General features: G+C 44.9%; 1 protein-coding gene across 1 annotated transcript in view; it reads left to right on the plus strand.

The window, feature by feature from the left end:
- Positions 1-17,516: 17,516 nt before the first annotated feature.
- The window catches only part of LOC125466464 (integrin alpha-8-like), a 134,742-nt gene continuing 124,785 nt past the window's right edge, over positions 17,517-27,473 (plus strand). The window contains exon 1 of the mRNA XM_059638734.1: positions 17,517-17,569. Coding sequence (XP_059494717.1) covers positions 17,517-17,569 — 53 coding nt within the window. The remainder of the gene's footprint in view (positions 17,570-27,473) is intronic.

Raw genomic sequence — 27,473 nt, forward strand, 5'->3', positions numbered from 1 at the left:
TGACAATAAAGGAGCAAGTGATTGGCGTCCTCATATGCTATTTCAAAATCTCTTTTGCTAAAATGAGCTGGAGATGATTACAGCTAATTCTAACTGATGGATAGAATGGCATAATTTGTCACAATGCACCTCACCTTAATCAAAAACGTGTCCAGTAATATAACAGCTCAACAAATTGCCCACAATCCTTCAAGCCTCAAGCAGCATGCAATTAACCTTTATGCTTATGGAAAATTCGTAACACTCGGAAAATGGATTGCATTAGAGAAGTTCGTATATTCTGTTCAATCCTGTTAAACAGCACTTTGTGTTTCAGGACTAGCCCTGATTTTTGGCTTCAAACACCATTAAAAACTTTACATAAGCCAGTTGGTTAGTGATTGGGCACAGCAAGATATGCAAAGCTGGGAAGATATTACTGCATTGTCAGTTTTGCACATTTTATGAGCCATTTCTCTAAATTTAGCTGACAAGGTTGCATTTATAAATTTTTAATTATTTGTCTTGCTGCGCTCCTGTTAAGAATTTTGTCAGGAATCCTCTCCTTTTTTCAATTTGCCCCTGGATGTTTTGACTCGCTGTGTCATCTTCATTTAGAAATGTTGAATTTAAATAACAAAAATATCTTTTAGAAAAGTTCAGTGCTCTTTAATTAAAGCTGTCTGCTTCCATCTTTCCCTCTCCCCACCGCTTCGTGCATTACAAATGGGATAATTAATCATGTGAGGAAGAATTTGGCAATCTGTTAATGGCCTTTCCATCGTCACTGCAACTATTTATGTCATTGTTCTGCAGACCATTCCTAATTTCTGGGAGTACATGCACAAATATCAAATAGGTGTTAATATTTAATCAGGTTCTTAAACTTGGGAGGAAGTGATGGATAGTTCATTAATAATGTTGTTACACTGTCAGTACTAGGTCTGTGTAAGACGTAGAACTGGCACCTCTGAGTTATACTGTTGCCTCTGCATTGCTCTCTGGTCAGCTGAGTCTCAGAAAGCCACATTGCTTTGATTCCCTGATGGCTTGACATGGAAATGTGTTGCATGGAATTCCTTTACCATCGAACTTCTCTGAGGATCATCAATCTGATGAGGAGGAGAGGCACTCTGCCAATGCCATAAGGGGCACCTTGCTCATCAGCGTGGCCCTTGGCAGCAAATTCACAGGAGTACCTCCAGACAAAGAGCATGGTGCAGGAAGTGCTCAACAGCAGAATGGATGAAGGGAGACTGTGCACCTCAGTCCAAGTTCCTGTTGACAAGTCCTGGATCATGGCATTTTTCAGATTAAGTTCAAGTAATGTCTATAATATGTGGGAACTGTTGCCTGCTGGACAGTCACCGATTAATTCCAAGAGTGATGAACATCCAGCTGGTACTAAGTCATTGAGAAGCCCAGAGGTCCAAAGGAATCGTAGAATCGCAGCAGTGTGGAAGCAGGCTGTTTGGCCCAGTGAGTCCATACTGGCCCTCCAAAGAGAGTCTCACCCAGACCCACCTTATCCTGTAACCCTGCATTTCCCATGGCCAATTCACCTAATCTGCACATCATTGGACTGTGGGAGGAAACCAGAGCACCCAGAGGAAACCCACAGAGACATGGGAAGAATATACAAACTCCACACAGACAGTTGTCTGAGGCTGGAATCGAACCTGGATCCCTGCCACTGTGAGACAGCAGTGCTACCCACTGTGCCATCCACAGTGAAGATCATGTGTCAGCCCTGACTGAAAAGAGGAATCCCAAGTGGAATCCACAAACAATTGGGAAAATCCTCACAATGTCAAACTCAATTCCAGAATAGTGGGGTTTAATAACATTAGTTTTGCGCATCTCCTATTTGTTCAACAAGGACAATGCTCAAATATCTGATCTCTAAAAACTAGAATGATCAGCCTTCATCGCACAGCAGAACAATCAAAGGTCACGAATAAAAAAGTAGCATTGAAACTGCTGAATCTGTGGGACAAGGTGAGTGTGGAAAGGATGTCTCCTTTTATAGAACAGCCCAGAAGAGAGAGAGAGGTTCTAAAATCACTAGTCACCCATTTAGACAAAAATGAGGAGAATTTCTCTCAGGGAGTTGTACAACTTTTGAAAAGCAGTGAAGCTGGGTGTAATATATTCTTAACGCGGAAGTAGATAGTTTCAGTTTGGACTACTGAATTGAGGTATTGGGAATCGGTCTGAAAGTGTAATTTTAAATACATACCATGATCTTATTGATGGTGGGGAAAACTCAAGGGGCTAACAACACCTCAACTGTGAGGCAACAGTGGCAGTTAATCCACAGCAAGATATTCCCAGGGCTTTGTGGCAGAATCCACCGATGAACCATTATCAATGAGAAAGCTACAACAAATCAATAGACAGATGAAAACCAATAATGTCTCCAGGTGTAACAGGGTCCCATTTGAGTAATTCAACATTGCTGGACATTACACCAAATCAAAACTCCAAGCCCTTAGCCAATGGATTTGGGAGAATGAAGAAATTCTATCCACATCTTATCTTACTGCCACCTTATCCCCAACTTCAGTAATGTGCCAACAGTGACTATTTTCAAGAAGATAGTCAAATCATACTGTAGAAACTATGAAGATCTTTCCCTATTCTTCCCAACAGTGAAAAGCCTGACACAAAATTCTTCTGTTCTACAGAAGGGTCACTGGACCCAGAATGTTATCTCTGATTTCTCCCCACAGATGCTGCCAGACCTGCTGTGCTTTTCCAGCAATTTCTGTTCTTGTTTCTGATGTCCAGCATCCGCGTCTTTTTTAAGCATTTAAAAATTCTTCTGAATTGAATACCTCCTGTGGCTGGGGGGGTAAGAATATAGGAGGTATAGAACATAGAACATAGAACAGTACAGCACAGAACAGGCCCTTCAGCCCACAATGTTGTGCCGACCATTGATCCTCATGTATGCACCCTCAAATTTCTGTGACCATATACATGTCCAGCAGTCTCTTAAATGACCCCAATGACCTTGCTTCCACAACTGCTGCTGGCAACGCATTCCATGCTCTCACAACTCTCTGCGTAAAGAACCTGCCTCTGACATCCCCTCGATACTTTCCACCAACCAGCTTAAAACTATGACCCCTCGTGCTAGCCATTTCTGCCCTGGGAAATAGTCTCTGGCTATCAACTCTATCTATGCCTCTCATTATCTTGTATACCTCAATTAGGTCCCCTCTCCTCCTCCTTTTCTCCAATGAAAAGAGACCGAGCTCAGTCAACCTCTCTTCATAAGATAAGCCCTCCAGTCCAGGCAGCATCCTGGTAAACCTCCTCTGAACCCTCTCCAAAGCATCCACATCTTTCCTATAATAGGGCGCCCAGAACTGGACGCAGTATTCCAAGTTCCAAGTATGGTTAGTAAGTTTGCAGATGACCCCAAAATTGATAGTGTAGTGAACAGTGACAAAGGTTTTCTCAGAATAAAACAGGACCTTGATCAGTTGGGCCAATGGGCTGAAGAGTGGCAGATGGAGCTGAATTTGGTTAAAGATGAGGCCTTGCATTTTTGGAAAGGCAAATCAGGGCAGGGTAGGGTCAATGGTAGGGTCCTGGGGAGTATTGCCAAACAATGAGACCTTGGTGTGCAGGTTCATATTCCACTGAAGGTGGAATCACGGGTAGGCAGGGTAGCAAAGGCATTTGGTAGGCTTGCCTTCAGTGATCAGTGCACTGGGTAAAGAAGTTGGGAGTTCATGCTGTGGCTGTGCAGGACATTGGTTAGGTCACTTTTGTTCAAAAAAGATTTACAACAATGTTGCCAGGGTTGGAAAAGCCACAGGGAGAGGCTGAATAGGCTGAGGCTATTTTCCCTGGAATCACAGAGGCTGAAGGGTGACCTCATAGAGGTTTATGAAATCATGAGGGGCATGGATAAGATAAATAGCCAGGGCCTTTTTCCCAAGACAGCAGAATCCAAAACTCGAGGGCATATGTAAAGGTGAGAGGGAAAGATTTCAAATGAACATAGGGGCAACATTTTCACAGAGAGAGTGGTCTGTGTATGGGAAGAGCTACTAGAGGAAGTGGAGGAGGCTGGTAAAATTACAACATTTAAAAGGCATTGGAATGGGTATAAAAATAAGAAGGGTTTGGAGGGATATGGGCCAAATGTTAGAAAATTAGAAGATTAATTTAGGATATTTGGTCAGCACGGATGGATTAATGAAGGATATGTTTCCATGCTGAACATCTCTATGACTCGAAATCCTCCCAGAAAATCCATTTGAGAAACAGTTTGCATTTTTTTTTGTTGCCAGGAGGTTTGGAGAACAATAACCATATCATGATATTGTAAGACATGGTTCAGAGTGTAGGTGTACAAAATGTTATGATCCCAGTTGATGTTAGTACTGGACAAATCAGATCTGAGGAAATTTGGCTTCATGGATCATAGTTTTTCTAAATTTAACACGATAGCCTTTCACTGAAACACAAACACGTTAAACTGGATACCGGCTTTTAACAATAAAACGAAAAATTATCACACGCAAAGGATAGAATAAATCAAGATATTCCACTATCATGTCATTTGAAAGATTTTTAAACACACAGTACAAACACCATTCCATCCATCCTTACAGCATCACCATATAGTGGTCAAATAACAGAGAGATCTTGCTTCTCTACCACCCCTATAGATTTAACATAACTGTTTCTTCTGATTCCTAGTTTTGAGACTTTGGTATCCCCCTCCTTGATTTATCTGCAACTGAACTTAGGACTTTCTGATCTTTGAATAATCCCTTTACTGTTCTAACCAAACATTTTTAATCTGAAGCTACCAACCTAAAATCATTACACTGAAGTGGCCTATTTCCTAAGAGTTATAAAGGATCTCCGTTCTTGCAGATGGCCTGTATGTATGAGAATGGACACTAGAGTAAGACAATAAAGAGTCAACAGAGGCAATGGAATTGTACTTAAGAATTATTTGGTTCAGGAACAAAATGGAAAACATCAGGTTAGATGGTCTCAGAGCAAATACAATCTTGACTTTGTGAGATTTTGTTTAAGGACAGCCACCATCACACAACTCCCTCCAGCCTCCCATTTTCTCAACAGTGTAAAATGTTAAAGAAGTGACTAGGATTGTTGCTACCTGGCAATGTAATGACCCGGTTGAGGTCCTACCCAAATCATTCTGAGAAACCCAAGTTGTCAGCTATATACGTGAAGGGTGATAGTTTGGAATGGGAAACTCCAAACCTTACTGACTCAAAGACAAACCACAGCACGCTTTCTCTTTCATATCCAGAATTTTCCATTCCCACCTCAAAGAAAGACTGCCCTTTCACAATTCCATAACAGATATAAGCAACAACAGAAGTCCTGTAGCTTTTTCCAGAACACGATACCTTGAAATCAAAGGCACAATGCGGTAACATTGGAATGCGTCTTCCGCTTCCCAATATCTTCATAATGTTTGCTCATTAAAGAAAGACAAAGTCTTAATAAGCGCCATAACTTTTGTACATCATTTGTATGAAAATATAAAAGGCATGGTTAGTAAGTTTGCAGGTGACACCAAAATTGGTGATATAGTGGACAGTAAAGAAGATTATCTAAGATTACGAAAGAGATCTTGATCAAGTGGGTCTATGGGCTGAGGAGTGGCGGATGAAGTTCAATTTGGATAAATGTGAGATATTGCATTTTGGTAATACAAACAAGGACAGGACTTATACAATTAATGATAGGGCCCTGCGTAATGTTGTAGAACAGACAAACATTGGGCTTCAGGTACATAAGTCTTTGAAATTTATGTCACAAGTAGAAAGGGTGCTTAAGAAAGTGTTTAACATGCTTGCCTTCATTGCTCAGTCCTATGAGTGTAGGACTTGGAATGTCATGTTGAGGTTGTACAGGACATTGGTGAAGGGTGCTCTTGAAGTACTGTGTCTAGTTCTGGTCGCCCTTTTAAAGGAAGGGTATTATTAAGCTGGGAAAGGTTCAGAAAAATATTACCAGGATGTGCCCAGCAATAAAGGGTTTGAAATATAAGTAGAGATTGGATAGGCTGAGACATTTTTCACTTAAGTGTTGGAGGTTGAGTGTGAACCTTAGAGAGGTTTATAAAATCACGAGTGATATGGATAAGGTGAATAGCAAGTGTCTTTTCTCTGGGATACAAGATTTCAAGACACGGGATCATATTTTTAATGTGAGAGGTAATTTTTTTGCACAGAGAGTGGTTTGTGTGTGGAATGAACTTCCAGAGGACGTGATGGATGTGGGTAGAGTTATAATGTTTCAAAGATATTTGGATAAGCTCATGCATACAAAATGTTTGGAGGGATACGGGCCAAGTGTAGGCAGGATTTTTAAAAATTCATTAATGGGATGAGGGGTTGCTGGCATTTATTGCCCATCCCTAATTGCCCAGAGAGCAGTTCAGAGTCAACCACATTGCTGTGGGTCTGGAATCAAATGTAAGCCAGACCAGGTACGGATGGCAGTTTCCTTCCCTAAAGGTCAAGAGTGAACCTAATGGGTTTTTCTCAACAATCAGCAGTGGATTTGTGGTCATCATTAGACTGTTACATATTTTTATTGAATTCAATTCAATATTGACTCTATGGCTGTATGACACTGTGCTGGAAATGTAGCTAGCAGGAAGCGGGATGCGAGATAATAGATGTGGGATGTAGATTGCATTGTTCTGCAATGTCAGATAGAATATATTATTTATAACTTGAGTCTTCCACCACTGAAAGGAAATAGGAGATAGTACAGATCGTACACAGCTCACAGCCTGTATCCTGTTGTGTCAGATAGCCTGGATAAATATAGCTATGCAAGCATTTAACTGGCAGGCATTAAATCCTTAAGCTTGCAATTATTTCTAAGTTTTATTTACATTCAGTCTGTTTGCAAAAATGCTTTCTTCCATCTGTCCTGGCTGTAAAACTGGTCTAGTGCATTATAAAATTCATAGCATCCTTACAGTGGGAAAGCAGGCTATTCAGTCCAATGAGTTCACACTGACCGTCCCAACCAGACCCATCCCATCTATGTAACACTACATTTCACATGGCTAATCTCCATAGCCCAACACATCCCTGGACACTATGAGCAAATTATTATGGCCAATCCACCTAACATGCACATCTTTGAACTGTGGGAAGAAACTGAAGCACCCAGAGGAAACCCAAACAGACATGGGAAGAATGCATAAACTCCACACAGACAGTCAGCCGAGAAGGAAATTGAACCCAGGTCCCTGCCGCTGTAAGACAGCAGTTCTAATCACTGAGACACCGCGCCACTCCATTTTATTTATGTTGGCTTCATTGGAAGTAAATGTTCTCTACAACAATGCTACTGTAAGCCTAGGCAGAAAGTTAAAAATCTCTCATGTTCGGGCTACTTTCCTAAAATTTTCGGCGTCTGATGCTCTAAATTTATTTTCCAGCTAGTGTCTTCAGTTTCAGCTAAATTTAATGCACAATAAGCAGTCCCTTCCTCTTAAAAAAATGCAAAATGCTAAGGATGTTGGAAATTTGAATTGAAAATAGATAGTGCTGGAGAAACTAAGCAGGCCTGGTAACATCCCAATATGACTCTTCTTCTGAACTTCAAATCTTCCAAAGAGGAGTCATATGGAATTTAAAACGTTAACATTGTTTCTCTCTTGACAAGGAGAAAGATTTGCTGAGATCCTCCAGCAGTTCCTACTTTTATTAACCCACTCTCTTGCTTCCTGTCTCAGAAATAATTGATTCTTCTATGTGTCATTTATATATAGATATCTCTTCCTTTCTTGGCTCATTATTTTTATACATGCCTTTTGTGATTCTTTGCTTTATCAAAAGAAAATTCCTTTTATGGTTCTAGTTTGCATGAACAGATGGGATGCCCAGGGAATGTATCATCCAGCAATGCAACGCAATAACTTATCCAGTATCCTTGAAGTGCACTTTCCAAACCCATCATCTCCACCATTTTGAAGGACGAGGGCAGCTGATACATAGGAACAGCACCACTTGTAAGTTTCCCTCCAAGCCACTCACTATCCTGACTTAGAACTATGTCCCTATTACTTCATTGTCTCTCGGTCAAAAACATGGGGTTGCCTTCCTAACAGGACTGCCAGGATCCCAACATTCCAAGGACAGGAGCAGTTTAAGAAGTTAGTTCACCACCTCCTTATCCAGGCCAATTAAGAATGGGAAATCAATGTTTGCTTAGCTGGAGTCCCACCATCCATTGAATGAATAAAATCAAAACTGATTTGAGCTTTTTGCCAAATTGTGGGAAGTAATACAAGACAAGGAAAAAAAACTATTAAAATAACAAGAAGGGTCTAGACCCAAAATGTCAGCTTTCCTGCTCCTCTGATGCTGCTTGGCCTGCAGTGTTCATCCATAACAATGTTGAAATAACTTAGATTCAATCAGCCACATATGTGAGAAGTACCAATTTCTCCTCCTGGTCGATATTGTGTTCATCAAACTCAGTTAACACTTGATCAACTATTTCAATTGTGTCAAAGGTACTTGGTACATTTTCACTGGGCATTTTTAAGATAAAATTGTTCATGTGCCTTATCCTGCACTGTTCTCAGTTTAGTCAAGGTGTGTTAAAATGTAAGAAATCATTGATTAAGTTTCAGTTGGACTATAGAGTCCAATGCCTAGACCTCGAAGAGGATAATCATAACTATGTAGTTCCAAATATTTTATGAATTTTTTCTTTAAATAGACTGAATGAGTTTAAAAAGGCCGCTCCCCAGAAGTCAGACATTAATTTAACAAAGTGTGTAGCTGGATGAACACAGCAGGCCAAGCAGCATCTGCTGCTTGGCCTGCTGTGTTCATCCAGCTACACACTTTGTTATCTTGAATTCTCCAGCATCTGCAGTTCCCATTATCTCAGACATTAATTTGTTGTTTTCCCAAAAGCAGACAGACTTGGTATGTTAGAGATAATGGGAACTGCAGATGCTGGAGAATCCAAGATAACAAGGTATGGAGCTGGATGCACACAGCAGGCCAAGCAGCATCTTAAGAGCAGGAAAGCTGATGTTTCAGGCCTAGACCCTTTCCATCAACTTTCCTGCTCCTAAGATGCTGCTTGACCTGTTGAGTTCATCGAGCTCCACACCTTATTATCTTAGGCTTGGTATGTTATCTCAGCATCAACCACGAAAGAAGACATTTAGAATTTGATTAACCCTTGGACGATACTAATGGGTGTAGTGAGCATTGCATGATCATCTCAGCTTTTCATTTGACTGGGGCTGGTGTGAAGATGATTTGTGGTGTTGAATTTCCTATTCCTTTATATAGCCGGTTTCCTGTGTCTCTGTCGGTAGCTGTGCTCCTTTTTCCAGCTCTTCCACACAGAATCCCAGCTCTATTTCTGACACCATATTGTGAGCTCTCAAGGCATCAGTCTGGCTCATACTGTGGCTCTTATTGAAACTGCTACGAGCTAGCAGCCTCCAGTCAGTATCTCATGTTGGATGCCACATGACAATAGCAAACCCAGAAGCAGATTGGTACAGTTGTATTTCTGCCCCAAACAATAAAGTTCTTCTCAGGGTATGAGAATTCAAAGTATCTGAGAAAAATATGGAACCTAGAAAGATCCCCACATGAAATCCCAGCATAATTTTGTAGGACATTGATACATCTAAAGTTAACATACCAGCCATATTAAGATTGATAAACACACAGACACATCTTTACAGAGCGTATATAAAATAGTAAACTTTGCTTTAGCCTGCACCTTTTCAACTGGTATTTGATGTAAACTGGCAAAATTGTTAACTTCAAATATGATGATATACTGTGATATCCTAGTATTTATATTATCACTGTTATACTTCAGTTACATGTACACAAAAAGAGATTGCTGGTGAAGCTCAGCAGGTCCGGCAGCATCTGTAGAGAGAAATCAGAGTTAACGCTTCAGGTTAAGTGACCCTTTTTCAGAACTGATGGTAGCGAGCAAAATGTCAGTTTATATGCAGATGGTGGGGTGGGGTGGTGGGGGTTCACAGTAAGGAGTAAACGACAGCAGAGGATAGAGCCCACAGAGAGAGGACAGCAGTTTGACAGATAAAGGAGTGGATAATGATCTGGTTAGGAGGGTGAATAGCTATTAATGAGGACGGTTAGTGGCTAACAATGGTTTGTGTGGAATAGTTGACTGTGTGTTAACAAGGCCTGTTGTGTGGGAGTTGGCGTAAGACATGGCAGAGCTCAAGCCTTGAAATGATTGAACTTGATATTGCGTCCGAGGGCTGCAGGCTCCCCAAGTGGAAAATGAGCTGCAGTTCTTTGAGCTTAGTTGGAACACCGAAGCAAGCCAGAGACAGGCATTTTGGCCAGGGAACAGGGTGGTGTGTTAAAGTGGCAGGCAACTGGAAACTCGGGATCTGATTTCTCTCCACAGGTGCTGCCAGACCTGCTGATCTTCTACAGCAAATTCTGTTTTTGCTTCTGATTTACAGCATCCACGGCTTTTTATTCATTTTTTACCTAGTGATGTGGATACATCCTGCATTATGTTTCACTACTTGCTGTGTTTTTACATTCATTTTAGGAGTTTTATTGATGTTTTTCTGCAAATTTATTTGAGGGATGTTGATGTCTCAAAGCTTCACTTGGTCAGGGTTAACTGCGGTTATACATACCTCTTTGATTCTCTGGAAACTTGGATCAACCAACATACTTCTGGTCCCATAGGTGCCAGTTAAACACAAATTTGCTGTGAGGCTGTGTAAAACCATTTTATATTGAACATTCTCAGGTTCCCTGACAGATATCAACGGAGAGAGGGCTATCAACAGGGAGAGGGATGAAAGGCAATTCAGCAGGGGCAGCTATTCCGAACCAGGTTACAACCCGCCTTGCCTTAAAAGCAACATGAAGGAGATTTTGAGATAATGGGAACTGCAGATGCTGGAGAATTCCAAGATAATAAAATGTGAGGCTGGATGAACACAGCAGGCCAAGCAGCATCTCAGGAGCACAAAAGCTGACGTTTCGGGCCTAGACCCTTCATCAGAGGAGCTCTGATGAAGGGTCTAGGCCCGAAACGTCAGCTTTTGTGCTCCTGAGATGCTGCTTGGCCTGCTGTGTTCATCCAGCCTCACATTTTATTATCTATGAAGGAGATTTTGTTTCTTTCCAGATCTTACTCTACTCCATCCACATGTGGGAGAAATGTCCAACTATTCAACTACATAAGCCATTGCAACTGCATATTTGGATTTCAATGTTTTAAAACCATCACTTTGGAAAGACAATTTTAAATGAGTAGCAGGGAATTCAACATTTACAGATTAATTTTATTTTCACCTTTGTAAGTATACTTTATTTGTATGTACATTTAATCATTGTCTCTGTGTTTTATCTCAATGTTTTCACTCAGTAACATTCAGCAATAATTTTGTAATAAACTCACCTTTGAACTTGAGTTTAAAAAAAAGACTTTGCTGTTGGTGACCCTTGAACAGCTGTGTGCGTGGAGTTTACACTTTCTCCTTGTGTCTGTGTGGGTTTCCTCAGGATGCTCTGGATCCACAGTCCAAAGGACTAAGGCTCTGGAAGCTTGTGTTTTAAAATAAACCTGCTGGATTATAACCTGGTGTCGTGTGATTTCTGATCTTGTCCACCCCAGGCCAACACCGGCACGTCTCATCATGGTAATCCAAAGATGTGCATGTTATGTGGATTGGCCAAGTTAAATTGCGCATAGTGTCCAGGGATGTGCAGGCTAGTTGGATTAACCATGGGAAATGCAAGGGGACAGGAATAGGGTACAGGGGTGGGTCTGGATGGGCTACTTTTGGAGGGTTGGTATGGATCCAATGAGCTGAATGGCCTCCTTCAATACTGTAGGGATTCTACGATTCAACAGCAGATTCCAAACCTGTTTCCTCTATTGTTAGAAGAACATGGGCAGCAGATATATGGGAATACAAGTACTTTAATGATCCAGTTAGTGCAGAGTGTCTGTTCCCATTGGTGAAACATTACTACCTGCATTCCTAACAGTAGTTATTAGATTCCATTATGTTAATACTCCAATAGATCCAGCAATGAGACTATTGAGGAATTTTTTTTCTCAACCTACGTCAGGCACATGAACATCCATTGGGCATTCAGTACCATTTAAATTTTACAGCATGGTATTTTACAATGCTGTAAGGGAAATTAAAATGTGTCTACAATCCAGTTACAGCCTAGGGAAAAAAAATGGAATGCACAGCACTTTGTTTGACCAAAGCCACCCAATAAATTGCCTGCTCTCCAATCCGAATACAGTAATCAGGTTAGTAAGAATAGTGCCAGAGAATATTTCTCACTGAATTGTGTACACTTATGTAAGGACGTGGAACACACTACGCTGGTGAGAAAGCTGTGCAAATCTGCAGTCTCAAAACAGCAAATCTCTGAAGTTTGGATGCATTGCAGAGGAAGAGCACAACAGAAGTATAGAGGCTGTTTAGGGAGCACTTGTTATGAGTGCTGGATAGGTTTGTCCCACTGAGGCAAGGAAGGGAGGGTAAGGAGAAGCAACCTTGGATGACAAGACATTGGAACATCTAATCAAGAGGAAGAAGGAAGCTTACTTAAGGTTGAGGAAGCAAGGATCAGACAGGGCCCTAGAGGGTTACAAGGTAGCCATGAAGGAACTGTAGAATCGACCTAGGAGATCTAGAAAAGGGTATGAAAAAGCCTTGGTGGGTAGGATTAAGGAAAATCCCAAGACGTTCTATACTTATGTGAGGAACAAGACGATGGCCAGAGTGAGAGTACGGCCAATCAGGGATAGTGGAGGGAACTTGTGCGTGGAGTCAGAGGAGAAAGGGGCGGTCCTTAACAAATACTCTGTTTCAGTATTCACCAGTGAAAGGGACCTTGTTGTCTGTAAGGACAGTGTGTAATAGGCAGATATGCTCGAAGAGGTTGATGTTAGGAAGGAAGATGTTTTGAAATTTTGGAAGGCATGGCGATAGATAAATCCCCTGGTCCAGACCCAATGTTACCACAGGAAGCAAGGGAAGAGATTGCTATGACTTTGGCAATGATCCTTGGGTCCTCACTGTCCACTGGAATAGTACCAGATGATTGGAGAGTGGTAAATGTTATTCCCTTGTTCAAGAAAGGGAATAGAGATAATCCTGAGAATTATAGACTTACTTCTTGTGGGCAAATTATTGGGGAGGATTTTGAGAGATAGTATAATGATTATTTGGTAAAGCACTGTTTGATTAGAAATAATCAGCATGGCTTTATGTGGGGGAGGTCATGCCTCACCAGCCTTATTGAATTCTTTGAGAATGACAAAACACATTGATGAAGGTAGAGCAGTGCACATGGTGTATATGGATTTTAACAAGGCATTTGATCAGGTTCCCCATGGTAGGCTTATTCAGAATGTAAGGAGGCATGGCATCTAGGGAGATCTGGCTGTCTGGATACAGAATTGGCTGTCCAGTAGAAGACAGAGGGTGGTAGTAGACGGAAAGTATTCATCCTGGAGCTCAGTGACCAGTGGTGTTCCACAGGGATCTATTCTGGGACCTCTGCTCTTTGTGATCTTTATAAATGACTTGGATGAGGAAATGGAAGGGTAGGTTAGTAAGTTTGCCAATGATGTGAAGGTTGGTGGTGTTGTGGATAGCATGGAGGGCTGTTGTAGGTTGCAACGGGACATTGACAGGATATAGAGTTGGGCAAAGTGGCAGATGGAGTCCAACTCAGAAAAGTGTGAAGTGATTCATTTTGAAGATCTAATTTGGATGTAGAATACAGGGTTAATGGCAGGATTCTTAGCAATGTGAAACAACAGAGAGATCTTGGAGTCCACATCCATAGATTCCTCAAAGTTGCCACTCAAGTTGATAGGATTGTAAATAAAGCATATGGTATGTTGGCTTTCATTGGCAGGGGAATTGAGGTTAAGAGTCCCGAGATTATGCTCCAGCTCTATAAAACTCTGGTTAGACCATGCTTGGAATATTGTGTTCAGTTCTGGTTGCCTCATTAAGGGAAGGATGTGGAAGCTTTAGAGAGGGTGCAGAGGTGATTTACCAGGATTCTGCCTGGGATGGAGGGCAGCTGTAATGAGGAAAGTTTGAGTGAGCTAGGACTTTCCTCACTGGGGCGAAGAAGGATGAGAGGGGACTTGATAGAGGTGTCTAAGGTGATGCAGCGCATAGATAGAGTGGACTGCCAGAGACATTTTCCCGGGGCGGGAATGACTATTATGAGGGGCATAATTTTAAGGTGTTTGGAGGAAGGTATAGGGGAGATGTCAGAGGTAGGTTCTTTACACAGCGAGTGGTGAGTGTGTGGACTGCGCTGCTGGCAGTGGTCGTAGAGTCAGACACATTCGGGACATCAAAGAGACTCTTGGTTAGGCACATGGATGATAGTAAAATGTAGGTTACGCAGGGTAGTTTGATCTTAGAGTAGGATAATAGGTTGGCACAACATCATGGGCCGAAGGGCCTGTACTGCGTTGTAATGTTCTATGTTCTATGTTCTAAGTATCTTCCAAACTATACCCCATCCTGACTTGAAACTATATCGTCATTTGTTCACTGCCAGTGGATCAAAATGCCGATTGTCCCTCTTAAGAGCACTTTGGGTGTACCTACATTACAACAGTTCACAACTACCTTCTGAAAGCCAGTTCTAGTGATAGACAACAAATGCTGCCTTGGCTTGGTGTCCATAACATGTAAAAGAATTCATTTTAATCTTGAAATGCATTGATTAACAATTTTCTCTTTACAGTCCAGTGATCTGATCTTTCACCTCTTAAGCAATTATTATTATTATCTCTTTGGATGCATGCGCAATAATGTCAAACCTTGGTTAGTCTTCTGTCTCAGTCTTAAATCTGTTTAAAACAGCATAGATTCAAATCTAACGCTCAGCAGTGATCAGAGAGGAGTGATATTTACCTCACCTTTGACATAAATTCAATAAGGAATAAAAGGAGGTGCAACATTTCAACATAGAATCTGATTTCCTTACTGAGTAAATGTATCAGGAATCCCACCAGGTCATTGTTTTGATCAATGTCTGACTGTCTAATTGTATTTCACATTTCTTACTTGCCTATTGCCTTTCGCATGCAATACATCTGCTCATTCAATTTGTAAGAGTTTTTGAGAGAGAGAGTGGCTGAAATTATTCTTCTTTACAACCCAGAACATGCATTTTTCTTTTGCAGAGTGCAAGTCATTGCATGTGCTGATAAATGTTATCATAAGGATCATGTTTAACCACAGTGATCATAAAACCTCAAGAAGCAACAAACGTAACTTCCCTTCCTAGCTGAAGGAGTGACTCATGATCAAATACTTACTTAACTCCTGTTTTGCTTTAGCACTGTTTGATTTGGATGCAAAGGTCTGGAAAATGAATACCTCATACTTAATGGGAATTTTGTCAGTTTTTCTATTTCTACTATTGCACCTCCGTGCATTCAATTTTGATGCAGAGAATCCAATCATTTATTCGGGACCTGAAGGAAGCTATTTTGGATTTTCTGTCGAGTTCTACTTGCCAGATGATGGAAAGTAAGTACTTGCCTGTAGCTTTTGCACTTTACCAATTGATATTCTTTTCATTGTTGGAGACTTAGCAAAGTGCCGCACACAGAGCTTGAGTTTATACCTGTGGTCAATGTTCAACAAGGCAGGAGTGAGCAGTGTGTTGAATGTCTGAATAAGGAACTGTTCACTAGCAAGTGGTTGCTTTTGCAAAAAAGGAAAAAAGAGAATCCTTCAAACACATGCAGACCTCCTAAAAAAAATGCTGCCTGTTTTCCTGGCAATGGGCGATGAATGAGGCAAGAAGAGCAAAATGGGAGAAAATAACGTCAGAGTCTTACGGTCCAGAAAAAAAAAGTTCTATTTACATAATATCGATCGGCAATCTATTTTCTCAGGGGCAAGAACGCTGGACCTATCACTGGGAGTCTATAATTCAGACAAGATACTTTGGTGAAGTGTCAACTTTTTCATCAACTTTTTAATGGGAGTCGCTGGTAGAAAGGTTTTATTTTAATCCATTCCTTGGATGTGGGTGTCACTAGCTAGGCCAACATTTATTGCCAATCCCTAATTGCCCAGGGGGCAGTAGCTAAGAATCAATGATATTGTTGTGGGTCTGGAGCCACAAGTAAACCAGACCAGGTAAGGACAATAAATTTCCTTCCCTGAAGGACATTAGTGAACCAGAAGGCCTTTTCCTTACAATTGACAATGGTTTTGTGGTCAGCTTTGGACTCTTAATTCCAGAGTTTTAGTGAATTCAAATTCCATCATCTACCATAATGTGTGTTGACCCAGGTCCCCAGAACATTATCTGGGCCACTGGATTAACAGTTTAGCAGGAGGACCAACAGCTCTATGAAGTCATTTTCGGATAAAATTCTAGGGAGAATAAGTTTTGTTGCTAAATGGAACAACTTGGACTTCTTAAGTGGGGAAAAAAGGATCAAAACTGTATTTTGTTGCTGTGCAGACACAAGTTAAAGAAAAGGCAAATGCTACAAATTAAATCTCAAGAATTAAATATGCCACCAATTTAAACAAGTAAAAGATGTCAGCAAATAACTTTTCAAACTAAGGAGATAATTTAAATTTTGAGTGATGCATCATAATAGATGAGGAGGAAGCAGCAGACTCTTTCATATTGACATCTAAGATGTGACAAATTTGACGAAAAACAGAAAACAATTTGCTAATTCATGATCACACATTTTATCCCGCACAATTACCCACAGAGAGATTAATAAGGGATCTTTCAACTGTTTCTGGATGAATGGATTGAGATGTACCATTTGACCATTCTCATCCATTGCTATCTTGTACAGTAATGATCAGTCACTGATGGTAGAGTTGGGAGTCACGAAATCATTTGAAAACAGAAAAGCAGAACCAGTGGATATTACACATACATGGGCTAGAGAAGTGGGAATTAGGTGGAGACAGGGCTGGTGAAACCATGCACTTTACTGGTTATTGTCATCTCATGAGTTTATGGCACTACACTTGTGATCAGACATTTGGGCTAAAAGTCCAGGGATGGTTCAAATCCAATAATCGATGATGGAGGAAAGTCTCAAAATCAGAACCTGCTCTGAGTAAAAGTGACCGTGGAGCCGCCAGAGTGTTGTAAAACCCAGACTGTGTGTCAGGAAAGTCAAACCCGCTGTTGATGCTACCTAGTATGACTTCTATGTGACTCCAGTTCCACATCAACGTAATTAACTCTTAAATGACCTCCGAAGTTGCCCAGAACGCCACCCAGTTACTTCAAACAGAAGAAGATTCACTTATCACTTTTTGATGGCAAGTAAGGATAAATCCCAGCCTGCCACAGCTTTGTTTAAAAAATGATTTTTATAAAATGAAATTGCAACCGGACATCAAATTATACAGTGAGCGGGCGGCTATGCAGTAGCATCACCACAACGTCACTACCATATCAGTGGTAGGCTTGTTCGTGGAGATGGCTCTGAAGGATGGGATTTACAGGCATTCGGAGAGGCAAGGATTGTTTAGGTAACGTCAGCATGGTTTTGTGTGAAGGAAATCGCGTCTCACAAACTTGATTGAGCTTTTTAATGGACTAACCAAAAAAATTGATGAGACCAGTGCAGTAGATGTTGTTTACTTGGACTTTAGTAAAGCCTTTGACAAGGTTCCACAGGGTAGAGTAATTAGTAAAGTTAGGTCACATGGGGTTGAGGGTGAGCTTGCTAACTGGATACCAAATCAGCTTAATAGTAGGAGACAGAGGGTAGTAGTGGAGGGCGTTTTTTTGGACTGGAGGCTAGCGACCAGCAGTGTTCCATAGGGATCAGCATTGGTTTCACTTTGGTTTGTTACTTATATAAATTATTTGAATGAGAATATTGGAGGCCTGGTTAGGGTTAGTTTTCAGATGACACCAAATTTGGTGGTACAGTTGGCAGTAAATAACGTTATTTAAGATTACAAAAAAAATTGATCAATTGGGTCAATGGGCTGAGGAATGACAGATAGAGTTTAATTTAGATAAATGTGAGGTATTTCATTTTGGTAACACAAACAATGTCAGGACTTGTACAATTAATGCTAGGGCCTTGGTTAGAGTGGTAGAATTGAGAGACCTGGGGGTTCAAGTATATAATTCTTTGCAATTTGCATCGCAGTTAAACAGGATGGTTAAGAAGGCATTTAGCATGCTTGCCTTCATTGCTCAGACCATTGAGTATAGGAATTGGGATGTCATGTTGAGGTTGTACATGACATTGGTGAGTCCTCTTTTGCAATACTGTCTCCAGTTCTGGGAAGGATATTGTATTATACTTGGGGGGGTTCCGGAAAAGACTTGTCAGGATGTTTCTGGCAATGGAAGGTTTAAGATATAAAAATAGACTGGAAAGACTGGGATTTTTTCCATTGGAGTGTAGGAGGTTGAGGGGGCGACCTTATAAATTAGGAGGCATTTTTTAAGGGGAGAAGAGAAACATTTAAAAAGGATATGAGGGGAAACTTTTTTACACAGAGAGTGTTTTGTGTGCGGGGTGACCTGCCAGAGAAAGCTGGTGGCTTCTGGCACAGTTACAATGTTTAAAAGACACTTAGATAAGCACATGAACAGGAAAGGTTTGGTGGGAGAGAGATAATGGGAACTGCAGATGCTGGAGATTCCAAGATAATAAAATGTGAGGCTGGATGAACACAGCAGGCCAAGCAGCATCTCAGGAGCACAAAAGCTGACGTTTCGGGCCTAGACCCTTCATCAGAGAGGGGGATGGGGGGAGGGAACTGGAATAAATAGGGAGAGAGGGGGAGGCGGACCGAAGATGGAGAGTAAAGAAGATAGGTGGAGAGGGTGTAGGTGGGGAGGTAGGGAGGGGATAGGTCAGTCCAGGGAAGACGGACAGGTCAAGGAGGTGGGGTGAGGTTAGTAGGTAGCTGGGGGTGCGGCTTGGGGTGGGAGGAAGGGATGGGTGAGAGGAAGAACCGGTTAGGGAGGCAGAGACAGGTTGGACTGGTTTTGGGATGCAGTGGGTGGGGGGGAAGAGCTGGGCTGGTTGTGTGGTGCAGTGGGGGGAGGGGAAGAACTGGGCTGGTTTAGGGATGCAGTGGGGGAAGGGGAGATTTTGAAACTGGTGAAGTCCACATTGATACCATATGGCTGCAGGGTTCCCAGGCGGAATATGAGTTGCTGTTCCTGCAACCTTCGGGTGGCATCATTGTGGCAGTGCAGGAGGCCCATGATGGACATGTCATCAAGAGAATGGGAGGGGGAGTGGAAATGGTTTGCGACTGGGAGGTGCAGTTGTTTGTTGCGAACTGAGCGGAGGTGTTCTGCAAAGCGGTCCCCAAGCCTCCGCTTGGTTTCCCCAATGTAGAGAAAGCCGCACCGGGTACAGTGGATGCAGTATACCACATTGGCAGATGTGCAGGTGAACCTCTGCTTAATGTGGAATGTCATCTTGGGGCCTGGGATGGGGGTGAGGGAGGAGGTGTGGGGACAAGTGTAGCATTTCCTGCGGTTGCAGGGGAAGGTGCCGGGTGTGGTGGGGTTGGAGGGCAGTGTGGAGCGAACAAGGGAGTCACGGAGAGAGTGGTCTCTCCGGAAAGCAGACAGGGGTGGGGATGGAAAAATGTCTTGGGTGGTGGGGTCGGATTGTAAATGGCGGAAGTGTCGGAGGATAATGCGTTGTATCCGGAGGTTGGTAGGCTGGTGTGTGAGAACGAGGGGGATCCTCTTGGGGCGGTTGTGGCGGGGGCGGGGTGTGAGGGATGTGTCGCGGGAAATGCGGGAGACGCGGTCAAGGGCGTTCTCAATCACCGTGGGGGGGAAGTTGCGGTCCTTAAAGAACTTGGACATCTGGGATGTGCGGGAGTGGAATGTCTTATCGTGGGAGCAGATGCGGCGGAGGCGGAGGAATTGGGAATAGGGGATGGAATTTTTGCAGGAGGGTGGGTGGGAGGAGGTGTATTCTAGGTAGCTGTGGGAGTCGGTGGGCTTGAAATGGACATCAGTTACAAGCTGGTTGCCTGAGATGGAGACTGAGAGGTCCAGGAAGGTGAGGGATGTGCTGGAGATGGCCCAGGTGAACTGAAGGTTGGGGTGGAAGGTGTTGGTGAAGTGGATGAACTGTTCGAGCTCCTCTGGGGAGCAAGAGGCGGCGCCGATACAGTCATCAATGTACCGGAGGAAGAGGTGGGGTTTGGGGCCTGTGTAGGTGCGGAAGATGGACTGTTCCACGTAACCTACAAAGAGGCAGGCATAGCTGGGGCCCATGCGGGTGCCCATGGCCACCCCCTTAGTCTGTAGGAAGTGGGAGGAGTCAAAAGAGAAGTTGTTGAGTGTGAGGACGAGTTCCGCTAGGCGGATGAGAGTGTCGGTGGAGGGGGCCTGGTCGGGCCTGCGGGACAGGAAGAAGCGGAGGGCCTTGAGGCCATCTCCATGCGGAATGCAGGTGTACAGGGACTGGACGTCCATGGTGAATATGAGGTGTTGGGGGCCAGGGAATTGGAAGTCCTGGAGGAGGTGGAGGGCGTGGGTGGTGTCACGGACATAGGTGGGGAGTTCCTGGAACAAAGGGGAGAAAATGGAGTCCAGATAGGTGGAGATGAGTTCGGTGGGGCAGGAGCAGGCTGAGACGATGGGTCGACCGGGGCAGGCAGGTTTGTGGATTTTGGGAAGGAGATAGAAACGGGCCGTGCGGGGTTGGGGAACAATGAGGTTGGAGGCTGTGGGTGGGAGGTCCCCTGAGGTGATGAGGTCATGAATGGTGTTGGAGATGATGGTTTGGTGCTCGGGTGTGGGGTCATGATCGAGGAGGCGGTAGGAGGTGGTGTCGGAGAGTTGGCGTCTGGCCTCGGCGATGTAGAGGTCAGTACGCCATACTACCACTGCGCCACCCTTGTCTGCGGGTTTGATGGTGAGGTTGGGGTTGGAGCGGAGGGAGCGGAGGGCTGCCCGTTCTGCGGGGGAGAGGTTGGAGTGGGTGAGAGGGGTGGAGAGGTTGAGGCGGTTAATGTCTCGACGGCAGTTGGAGATGAAGAGGTCGAGGGAGGGTAGGAGGCCTGGGGGTGGTGTCCAGGAGGAGGACTTGTGTTGGAAGCGGGTGAAGGGGTCAGTGGAAGGAGGGTTGGGTTCCCGGTTGAAGAAGTAGGCATGGAGGCGAAGACGGCGGAAAAATTGCTCTATGTCCAACCGTTCCCGGTTCTCGACGGCAGTTGGAGATGAAGAGGTCGTCTCGACGGCAGTTGGAGATGAAGAGGTCGGAGTTTTTTTTCCGCCGTCTTCGCCTGCATGCCTACTTCTTCAACCGGGAACCCAACCCTCCTTCCACTGACCCCTTCACCCGCTTCCAACACAAGTCCTCCTCCTGGACACCACCCCCAGGCCTCCTACCCTCCCTCGACCTCTTCATCTCCAACTGCCGTCGAGACATTAACCGCCTCAACCTCTCCACCCCTCTCACCCACTCCAACCTCTCCCCCGCAGAACGGGCAGCCCTCCGCTCCCTCCGCTCCAACCCCAACCTCACCATCAAACCCGCAGACAAGGGTGGCGCAGTGGTAGTATGGCGTACTGACCTCTGCATCGCCGAGGCCAGACGCCAACTCTCCGACACCACCTCCTACCGCCTCCTCGATCATGACCCCACACCCGAGCATCAAACCATCATCTCCAACACCATTCATGACCTCATCACCTCAGGGGACCTCCCACCCACAGCCTCCAACCTCATTGTTCCCCAACCCCGCACGGCCCGTTTCTATCTCCTTCCCAAAATCCACAAACCTGCCTGCCCTGGTCGACCCATCGTCTCAGCCTGCTCCTGCCCCACCGAACTCATCTCCACCTATCTGGACTCCATTTTCTCCCCTTTGGTCCAGGAACTCCCCACCTATGTCCGTGACACCACCCACGCCCTCCACCTCCTCCAGGACTTCCAATTCCCTGGCCCCCAACACCTCATATTCACCATGGACGTCCAGTCCCTGTACACCTGCATTCCGCATGGAGATGGCCTCAAGGCCCTCCGCTTCTTCCTGTCCCGCAGGCCCGACCAGGCCCCCTCCACCGACACTCTCATCCGCCTAGCGGAACTCGTCCTCACACTCAACAACTTCTCTTTTGACTCCTCCCACTTCCTACAGACTAAGGGGGTGGCCATGGGCACCCGCATGGGCCCCAGCTATGCCTGCCTCTTTGTAGGTTACGTGGAACAGTCCATCTTCCGCACCTACACAGGCCCCAAACCCCACCTCTTCCTCCGGTACATTGATGACTGTATCGGCGCCGCCTCTTGCTCCCCAGAGGAGCTCGAACAGTTCATCCACTTCACCAACACCTTCCACCCCAACCTTCAGTTCACCTGGGCCATCTCCAGCACATCCCTCACCTTCCTGGACCTCTCAGTCTCCATCTCAGGCAACCAGCTTGTAACTGATGTCCATTTCAAGCCCACCGACTCCCACAGCTACCTAGAATACACCTCCTCCCACCCACCCTCCTGCAAAAATTCCATCCCCTATTCCCAATTCCTCCGCCTCCACCGCATCTGCTCCCACGATAAGACATTCCACTCCCGCACATCCCAGATGTCCAAGTTCTTTAAGGACCGCAACTTCCCCCCCACGGTGATTGAGAACGCCCTTGACCGCGTCTCCCGCATTTCCCGCGACACATCCCTCACACCCCGCCCCCGCCACAACCGCCCCAAGAGGATCCGCCTCGTTCTCACACACCACCCTACCAACCTCCGGATACAACGCATTATCCTCCGACACTTCCGCCATTTACAATCCGACCCCACCACCCAAGACATTTTTCCATCCCCACCCCTGTCTGCTTTCCGGAGAGACCACTCTCTCCGTGACTCCCTTGTTCGCTCCACACTGCCCTCCAACCCCACCACACCCGGCACCTTCCCCTGCAACCGCAGGAAATGCTACACTTGTCCCCACACCTCCTCCCTCACCCCCATCCCAGGCCCCAAGATGACATTCCACATTAAGCAGAGGTTCACCTGCACATCTGCCAATGTGGTATACTGCATCCACTGTACCCGGTGCGGCTTTCTCTACATTGGGGAAACCAAGCGGAGGCTTGGGGACCGCTTTGCAGAACACCTCCGCTCAGTTCGCAACAAACAACTGCACCTCCCAGTCGCAAACCATTTCCACTCCCCCTCCCATTCTCTTGATGACATGTCCATCATGGGCCTCCTGCACTGCCACAATGATGCCACCCGAAGGTTGCAGGAACAGCAACTCATATTCCGCCTGGAAACCCTGCAGCCATATGGTATCAATGTGGACTTCACCAGTTTCAAAATCTCCCCTTCCCCCACTGCATCCCTAAACCAGCCCAGTTCATCCCCTCCCCCCACTGCACCACACAACCAGCCCAGCTCTTCCCCCCCACCCACTGCATCCCAAAACCAGTCCAACCTGTCTCTGCCTCCCTAACCGGTTCTTCCTCTCACCCATCCCTTCCTCCCACCCCAAGCCGCACCCCCAGCTACCTACTGACCTCATCCCACCTCCTTGACCTGTCCGTCTTCCCTGGACTGACCTATCCCCTCCCTACCTCCCCACCTACACCCTCTCCACCTATCTTCTTTACTCTCCATCTTCGGTCCGCCTCCCCCTCTCTCCCTATTTCTTCCAGTTCCCTCCCCCCATCCCCCTCTCTGATGAAGGGTCTAGGCCCGAAACGTCAGCTTTTGTGCTCCTGAGATGCTGCTTGGCCTGCTGTGTTCATCCAGCCTCACATTTTATTATCAAGGTTTGGTGGGACATGGGCTAAGCACAGGCAGGTAGGTCTGGTTTAGTTTAGGACCATGGTCAATACGGGCTGGTTGGACCGAAGGGTCTGTTTCTGTGCTATATGACTTTATGACTCTATGATTCTTCACCTTGTTCAGAAAGTGAAAGTTTTGATTAGCAGAAGTTCAACTGAACTTTCAGAACTGTCAATGAACTAAACGACTTGCGCTCAAAATCTCGGGCATTAAGAGGAACTGAAAAAATGACTGAGTCATCAAAGATCTGGAGGCCTTTTTAGAGCAAGAAAATCAGATATCAGTGATTTCTGTATTGTTGTCTTGGCACGTCAGAAGAGATAGGATTGATGAGGACAATGTGTGGGAACAAAATGGAGATGTGGGAGAGGGTTTTTATTTTTCAGAAATGGGCACCATTCCAAGTGAAAATAGATGCTACACCACAAAGATTGCATCACAGGCTGGTGCTGAGGAAAGAGTATACTGACAGAAATGTTACGTGTCTGATGAGCTATTAAACTGCGGACTGTCTTTCCTCTCAAGTGGGTGTAAAATATCCGACTGCACGGTTTGAGGAGAATCTGGTCACTCATTGTCCTGGTGAATAGTTAAAAATCTGTTGATCTGATCATTTTTTTGTCGTTGCTGTTTGTGGGAGCTTACTGTGTAAAAATTAGCTGCTATGTGTTCCTATATGACAACATGATGGCAGTTCAGAAAGTGATTAGGGTCTAACAATTACATCAGGAAACCCTGAAATGGTAAAACAAAATAAATACAATTAACCCAACCACAGCTCAGGGCCTCCCTCTCACAGACCTGCAAAGGATTTCTTCTGCTTTTCATTCTGTGCATGATCCACAATCTCAACCAATGGTTTTACTCCACCGTATATGACATGATAAACTATAAGTACTCTAAACTTGCCTGTCTTACCACCAAACACAGGCCTCTTCCAACACCAAGTCCTCAAACCTACCCAGGACCTCTCCCCCAGTGTGCCTGCTGCCATGAACCATATGGTCAACATTGCCTCTCCCACTGACGCCACCGACCTAGTCACTTCTGCCGATGCCAAGAAAGTCCATTTCTGAAGAAGGGTCCCAACCTGAAACGTCAACTTTCCTGCTCCTCTGATATTGCCTGGCCTGCTGCATTCTTCCAGCTCCACACTGTGTTATCTCTGACTCCAGCGTTGGTAGTTCTTGCTATCTCTGAGGGGAGGAGGTTACATGTCTGGCGGTGGCACCTCACTGAGCCTTAGCAGGAGATAAGGATGGTGCTGTTGTAGCCTGGCGTACTGACTACCATATTGCAGAAGTTGAGCGCCAGCTCTCAGATACCTCCTCCTATCTTCCAGGACCATGACCCCACCATGATACATCAGGTCATTGTATCTACTGCAGTAACTGACTTCATTTCATTTGGTGACCTCCCAAACTGCCTCCAAGCTGATAATCCCCCAGATCCACACAGCTCACTTCTACTTCCTTCTAAAAATCTCCAACAGGGCTGTCCGAGCAATCCCATTGTTTCAGCCTCCTTCTTCCCCACAGAACTCATCTCTTCCTACATTGACTCAGTCTTCTTTTCCCTGGTCCAATCACTGCCCACATACTTCCACGATTCCTCTGATGGTTTACACCAGTATCAGAATTTCCACTTTGCAGGTTCCAGCCACCTCCTCTTTGCCATTGACGTGCAATCCCTTGACACATCCTTTCCCCACCAGGAGGGTCTTAGGGCTCTCCATTTCCTCCTGAAGCAAAGACCTGAACTGTCCCCACCCACCACCACCCTCCTCCGATTGGCCGAGCTCGTCCTCACCCTCAACAAATTCTCTTTGAACTCTTCTCATTTTCTTCAGGTCAGAGAGTGGCCATGGGTACTCATATGGGCCCTAGTTATGCCTGGCTCTTCATGGGGTACACGGGACATTCCTTGTTCTAGTCCTATTCCAGTCCCCACCCACAACTCTTACTCTGATATATCGATGACATCATCGGTGCTGTTTCCCTCTCTTGTCTGAAATTGGAAAATTTTGAATTTCCACCCTGCCCTCACTTTCACCTGGTCTATCTCCGACTCCTCCCTGCCCTTCCTCGACATCTCTGTTTCCATTTCTGAGGATAGACTGGCCACTAATATCCACCATAACCCACTGACTCCCACAGAGGCCTGGACTATACATCTTCACACTGAGCTTCCTGTAAAGACTCCATCCTATTCTCTCAGTTCCTCCGTCTCAGTTGCATATGTTCAGATGAGGCCAACATCGACAAAGGAGCCCCCAATATGTCCTCAGCCGAGGATTCCCCAGCACCATTGTCAACAGGGCCCTCAATCGGGTCTGACCCATCTCCTGTACTACCACCCTCTTCCCCTCTCTTCCCTCCCACACAGCGATGGGTTTCCCTTGACCTTACCTACCATCCCACCAGCATCCACATCCAGAAGATCACCAGACACCATTTCCATCACCTCCAGTGAGATGTCACCACCAGACACATAGTCCCCTCCCCTCCCTTGTCTGCCACCCGTAGGGTCCATTCCCTCCAGGACACACCAATCCATTCTTCCTTCATTCCCAACAGCCCCCACAGCCCCATGGCAGATTCCCCTTCAAATAACAAAGGTGCAACACCTGCCCATTTGCCTCCTCCCTCCTCAGTATCCAAGCGCCCAAACATACCTTTCAGATGAAGCAACACTTTACCTGTACTTCCCAGAATCTGCTTTACTGCGTTCGTTGCTCACAATGTGGCCTCCTCTACATTGGGGAAATGTAGCATCAACTGGATGACCGCTTCACAGAACATCTACATTCTGCTCACAAAAAAGACCCTGAACTACCTGTTGCCTGTCACTTTAATGCATCACCTTGCTTCCTGGCCAACATCTCTGTTTCTGGCTTGCTGCAGTATTCCAGCGAAGCTCATAGCAAGCTGGGAGAGCAACACCTCATTTTCCACTTGGGGATCCTGCAGCCCTCCAGACTCAATATCGAGTTCAATAATTTTGGGGCATAAACTTTCCCATTACCTAGCCCCCTACCCCACACACCAGGCCTTGTTACCATATAGCCTGCCGTTATACACTACCTATTGTCAGTCACTAAGAGTCCACATTAACAGCTATTCATCTTCCTAGCCAGATCATTATCAACTCCATTGTCTGTCCAACTGCTCTTTTCTATCTTCAGGCTCTATCCTTTTCCTATCATTTAGTCCTTACCTTATCCTCCTCCCTATTTTCTGCATATAAACCGTTGTTTTCCCAGCTGCCATCAGTTATGAGGAAGGGTCACTGGACCCGAAACATTAACTGATTCTTTTCTTCACAGATGCTTCCAGACCTGCTGAGCTTTTCCAGCAACTTCTGTTTTTGAGCAAGTGGACAACTCCTCATCCTACTCACCATTCCAGAGTCAATAAATCCTCTTTATATGTGCTCAAATAATGAATATGTTTTAGTTGATTGTACTTATCTTCAAATTATACGTTCAAACCTTCCCTAAATCTGTGACTCCATGAAAACACCATTTGCAATAATCGTGGGCATACCTTGAACTTGTCACTTGATATTGTCTTGCTAGTTCCATTGTTTCACTTACAGATAAAGGCATCTCTGACCATTTTCTATAACACTCAACACCCAGATCC

This window comes from Stegostoma tigrinum, chromosome 31 (genome assembly GCF_030684315.1).
Source record: "Stegostoma tigrinum isolate sSteTig4 chromosome 31, sSteTig4.hap1, whole genome shotgun sequence".
NCBI lineage: Eukaryota > Metazoa > Chordata > Chondrichthyes > Orectolobiformes > Stegostomatidae > Stegostoma > Stegostoma tigrinum.